Consider the following 6,092-nt stretch of genomic DNA (forward strand, 5'->3'; position numbering starts at 1 on the left):
CAGACCGATAGAATAAGTACTAGGCATCCAAAGAATAAGTCCTGGGGTCGATTTGCTCGACTAAAGGCGGTGCTCCAGCATGGCCACAGTCAAATGACTGAAACAAGTAAAAGAGTAAAAGAGTAAATACTTACAAATATTCAACAGTGCCGGAGATATTTTGTGGAACAGATGACAAATCGAGATATTCACAACTTACACGTTGACTCTTACATTCACATAACTTGCAAACGTCAGAAACAGCGTGAGCCTCCAAAAACAGCCTCAGGTATAGTAGCAACACAAAAGTCAACATGACATGGAAATTTTGCCGGAACATATTTTCAAGCGTAGATTAATCTGTGAAAAAAAGAAAATACAAAATATCAGACACTCCAATACTATTTAATTTATATTGCAGATTCTTTGAAGGGCAAAAATTGTCGCCTGTTTCATGAGTTGAATTTCTCCCGGGTTTCATTTAAGTTCAATGTCATAATTAAAGTTTAAAAAAAGCTGAATCTCGATCAATCAATGTGAAGAGCGTAATTATAGATTATAGCTTTAATGATAATGATTTAGCGATAATGTCAAATAAAGCCTAAACACCACCTATCACCCTGAAATACACATACACACACATACTCGCGCGCACACAAACACGCCTGCGCACACACAAACACACATTTGTATATGTATGATGTGGAGGCGCAATGGCCCAGTGGTTAGGGCAGTGGACTCGCAGTCATAGGATCGCAGTTTCGATTCCCGGACCGGGCGTTGTGAGTGTTTATTGAGCGAAAACACCTAAAAGCTCCACGAGGCTCCGGCAGGGGATGGTGGCGAACCCTGCTGTACTCTTCCACCACAACTTTCTCTCACTCTTACTTCCTCTTTCTGTTGTGCCTGTAATTCAAAGGGTCAGCCTTGTCACACTCTGTGTCACGCTGAATATCCCCGAGAACTACGTTAAGGGTACACGTGTCTGTGGAGTGCTCAGCCACTTGCACGTTAATTTCACAAGCAGGCTGTTCCGTTGATCGGATCAACTGGAACCCTCGACGTCGTTAAGCGACGGAGTGCCAACAATATGTATGATAAAGCAACTAGAGTGGACATTCACAGTTTAGTGCGACACGTGTTTCAGAAATAATACAACCATCCATTGCTAGTGTTTAGTAAAAAAACAGAATTTTAGATATGTGGAAGTTGTGTTTCTCGCGAGATGTTAGTTTTTGCAATTGAACCTAAATAAAGAAGTAAAAACAGAAGAAATGACAGATGGCCGTGTGGAAACCCTTCTGAGGTTCCAAGAGTAATGCACACAATTTTTCCGGCAAGTGTCATGATTTGGAGTGTTGTTAACAATGAAGGACTTGTGATACCTCCTCACTTCTTTAAAAAAAAAAGCCCTTAGGGTGAATGCTGCTGTGTATATTGAAGTTCTGGATAAAGTTCTGGAGATTAATACACCACGTGTGTGTGTGTGTGTGTGTGTGTGTGTGTGTGTGTGTGTCTGTCTGTCTGTCTGTCTTTCTGTCTGACTGTCTGCATATGTACACGCGTGCGCGTGTGTGCGTGCGTGTATTTAAATTTTAAAGTAACAAATGTCAACTTAACTCTATAATACCGGCTCGAAATATCAGTTCAATTGTAATCTTTTCAATACTTATATATTTTATAAACTCTTAACACACTTTTGCCTATTCTGCTTCCTCATAAATGTTTATTGTTTAACACCGCAGCTGTATCCTTACTTTCTAAGTGTTGTTTTCCAACGTCAGAGGCGATATCTTCTGTACATGTCAAGTACCATGCTAGTTTTTCTGTTGGTATTTTAATTGTTTTTGTCATTGGAATGAATTTTCCAAATATCGTCTATTTTTTCGAGTATTTCAAGGATCCTCAAAGACTCCTACTGCCAGCTGCGTTGGACATTGACGTAAACCTTCCATTAATCTACTTATGTACCAGCTACATTCTTCTTTCTTTCTAATATTTCATTTATTTTTCTACAATCTATATATAGATTGCGCCTCCACATACATACATACATACATACATACATACACACATACATACATACATACACACATACATACATACATAGTTATTCATTTACATAAACATATACGTATGTGTGTCTGTGTGTGTGTGCACGCGCACGTGTGTATGTCTATATCTTTTTCTACTCTAGGCACAAGGCCCGAAATTTTGGGGGTAGGGGGCCAGTCGATTAGATCGACCCCAGTACGTAACTGGTACTTAAATTATCGAACCCGAAAGGATGAAAAACAAAGAAGGCCTCGGCGGAATTTGAACTCAGAACGTAAAGACAGGCGAAATACCGTTAAGCATTTCGCCCGGCGTGCTAACGTTTCTTATTTCTTTATTGCCCACAAGGGGTTAAACATAGAGGGGACAAACAAGGACAGACAAAGAGATTAAGTCGATTACATCGACCCCAGTGCGTAACTGGTACTTAATTTATCGACCCTGACAGGATGAAAGCCAAAGTCGATCTCGGAGGAATTTGAACTCAAAATGTAGCGGCAGACGAAATACCTATTTCTTTACTGCCCACAAGGGGCTACACACAGAGGGGACAAACAAGGACAGACAAACGGATTAAGTCGATTATATCGACCCCAGTGCGTAACTGGTACTTAATTTATCGACCCTGAAAGGATGAAAGGCAAAGTCGACCTCGGCGGAATTTGAACTCAGAACGCAGTGGCGGACGAAATACCGCTAAGCATTTCGCCCGGCGTGCTAACGTTTCTGCTAGCTCGCCGCCTTAGTGTATGCCTATATCATCGTATAGTAATTGGTATATATCGAAAAGCTGAGAGAACACAAGTAAAATGAACACCGAACTACTCTTCGGATAGGTCCAAAATTGACCATTTAATATCTTAAGAATTGTAAAAGTATTTCTATATAGCAAGAGTTGGTTTTAAGTACCGTGTAGCTCGAGAGTCAGACATTATATAAAATCTATATTATTAATATGATAGTTTGTATAAACATAAGCAGAAATCGAACTCGCAAAGCAAGCATTCATTATCAGATTGATTTCTACACTTGTTTAGAAAATGCTTCGACTATTTCATGCAACAATGTGTATTTCGATAATGAGTGTGCATATTGATGCTAAAATTCACATCGAACATGTAGAAATTATAATGAATACAAAAGTATAAAACTCAATATATATCGAGACATAGCTATAGACACATAAATGTATACGTACATACTTTTGTCTTGATGTATATCGTTGTATAGATGTATGTAAATGAAGATAAGTAGAAAGATATACAGGATGAGAGAGAGGAATAGAGAGAGAGTTAGGGATTATGAAACATGTATGCATGTGTGTACATTTAAATGTTAAATCTTTAAAGAAAAGTAACAAAAATTGACTTACGTCTACACAGCCAGTTCCAAATATTTTCTCTATTGTAGTTGCATCAATATTTATGTACTTAACGCTCTTAACGGTTATTTTTCCAGTAAATGTATACTTAACACTTATTCGCCTATTCTGTTTCCTCATATAAGTTTTTTTGTATAAGATTACAGATGTATCCGATAAGAATAGCGAATACATTGCCCGATTGTAGTTACTAGGCGTTTTGTTTTTCAACGTAGGTGGCAATATATCCTGTTGATGTATGTTATTAGATGATGTATGTCATTGTCCGGAAAACACGCATGCTATCCACTTCACAACCATTAATATTTATGTAACCATTTTCATTTCTTATATGACCAAAACCTCTGAATACTCCTGAAAAATGAAATAGGTATCAATATGAGACTTGATTCCACAAACCAGCGATCCACGGAAATTAAATGAACGATCTGCTTCCATTTTCTACACTGTTGGCTGAATACACTATCTTAAATATGAAGTTTGTTTGACGTGGTAGCGCTCATCCATCACCAGCCAACAGTACGAGACCAATGTTTGGTTTATTTAACTTTTACAACATAACATCTTTCAAAAATCATTGGTAGCTCTGTGCCTACCGACATCAAAGTGTTACCCAAAGATATCTCCACTTATAATATCTCAACAAAGAAGCCATTTCTGTAATTTCGTGCTGAACAATCTGTCTCTGTATGAATCTTGTTGATAAGATAGATATCTAATTCTTAATCTTTTCCGTAACATATTAACAATTTTTTCGCAGGTAGGAATACCGTATTTCCTAATGCAACTATAATATACCACCCAATATATTAATGTCTTTATAACTCAAGAAGTGCTAAATGTGTCTTATACATCTCTGATTGAAGCGTTCAAGAACACTTACATGATGCCTGTAATGGGTCGATGCCTCATATGCCTAATGGAGCGACGCAGCACACGCACCCAGTTACACATAATCATTTGTTCGCGTTGGGATGCCAGTTTGTGGCCAGACACGGGATTCAAGAGCACTGAAGAGGCTGGCTGATTCTCACTCACACCTTTTTTTTTAACCATGCTGCATCTCCATTATAATTGACTGACTTATCCCTTCAGAACTTTCAGGCTTTTCCTGCATTAGGACGTTTAACTCCTGAAATGTCGTCTACACTATTTATTTAGGAATAAAGTATCCTTTGCTCTGTGTCAAATAATCTGTTCTATTAATACTGATCTAGATTTTGGGATCGATCCCTGAAAAATTCGTCCGAATCCATCAAGAGTTTCTTGACATATCTTGTACACGGACAAACAAAGAAACACGACAGAAAACAGTAACTCAGCCCTCGCTAGTGCGAAAGTCATAAATTTTTTTATCCTGAAGAGAGTTAATTCCCAAATACCTATTAGGAAACTGAATTATATGACCTCTATCTAGCCTAATAAAAGCGGGGTTGCTACATGCTTTAACGTATATCCCAATTCTCCTTAAAGGTTAAGGGCCAACTAGAGAAATTCTTTGCCATTGTCAAATCTAATTTCCCACTTCACCATAAAAACCGTTCAATCTTTAACAAATTTCCTGTTAAATTACCCTCTTCCACGACACCTAGCAACGTATCTCTTAGACGTTCATCTTATAAGTGCAAATTTAAATGGCATGACCAACTACCCTTAGCTAAGGAGAATACTACTACTACTACTACTACTACTACTACTACCACTGCCACTGCTGCTGGTAATAATCTATATAATTATAATTATAATCTATGTAGTTATCTGCTTGTTCGTTCTACAGTTACACATTAGTTGGAGACAGAGAGAGGCTGATGTGGAGTGTGTGTATGTGGGGTGAGAGTGAAAGAGAGAGTGGAGAGAAGAAAGAAGAGCGGAAGAAGTAGAGAACTGTGACCAATATTAAATACACTTGGGCCAAATGGTCACGTGGTTAGCTGAAGGTAGAGCACTGAACGAGAGAGATGAACAGGAGAGAGAATTATATTGAGTGACAGAGTGGAAGGAGATAGTGGTGATGGTAGTGGTGGTGTGTTGATAGCGACAATTAATTTATTTTATAGTGAGCATCGCTTAAGTCATGTGCATAATTACAATTATTTATCGGCTGTTCGCTTAAAAGATTCATATTTGTTTGTAAGTGTTAATTTAGACTAAACTCTGGATTCAGAGGAAAGAGGGTTGCAACCTGCCTGAAAAAGGATGCGCAAGTCTAGGAAACAGATCAGAGAGGAACAGATCAGAGAGGAACAGATCAGAGAAGAACAGATCAGAGAGGAACAGCGAGGAAATATGATAAAAACAGGAAAACGACAACTCCCACGGAGATACTAGGAAATGTATGTAGACACACGTCAAGAATATTTAAAGAATACTAGATTATGAATGCCATGAAAACGCAAATCATCCTTTCTTTCTTAAATTGGTGCTTTTAATGCTCTCAGTTCTGCGGAATTTCCTCGGGGCCTACTAGTAATAATGATAGTAATCCTTTCTACATTAGGTTCAAGGCCTAAACATTTGTCTTTTACATCCACCCCCAGTTTTTCACTGGTACTTATTTATCAACCCCGAAAGGATGACAGGTAAAGTCGACCTCGGCGGAATTTGAACTCAGAAGGATGCGACGGGCGAAATACTATTAAGCATCTCGTGCAGCGCGCTTATAAATAGCGGAACTTTC

The 6,092-nt window shown here is 38.4% G+C and overlaps 2 protein-coding genes across 8 annotated transcripts in view; both read right to left on the reverse strand.

The window, feature by feature from the left end:
- The window catches only part of LOC128251244 (decorin-like), an 18,045-nt gene extending 13,976 nt beyond the window's left edge, over positions 1-4,069 (reverse strand). For 2 of the 5 annotated variants that reach the window (XM_052977973.1, XM_052977978.1), the window contains exons 1-2: positions 3,407-4,069; positions 135-339 (exon numbers count right to left, since the gene is read on the reverse strand). In XM_052977973.1, the coding sequence (XP_052833933.1) occupies positions 135-319 (185 nt within the window). In that variant the 5' untranslated portion in view covers positions 320-339; positions 3,407-4,069. Of the gene's footprint in view, positions 1-134; positions 340-1,364; positions 1,474-1,599; positions 1,712-3,406 lie in introns of those variants that run through there. The other 3 variants (XM_052977977.1, XM_052977975.1, XM_052977976.1) reach the window with 3 other exon arrangements.
- LOC106873850 (adhesion G-protein coupled receptor G6) overlaps positions 1-6,092 on the reverse strand; it is an 82,527-nt gene that overhangs the window by 62,057 nt on the left and 14,378 nt on the right. The window lies entirely within an intron of this gene.

This window comes from Octopus bimaculoides, chromosome 29 (genome assembly GCF_001194135.2).
Source record: "Octopus bimaculoides isolate UCB-OBI-ISO-001 chromosome 29, ASM119413v2, whole genome shotgun sequence".
Lineage (NCBI taxonomy): Eukaryota > Metazoa > Mollusca > Cephalopoda > Octopoda > Octopodidae > Octopus > Octopus bimaculoides.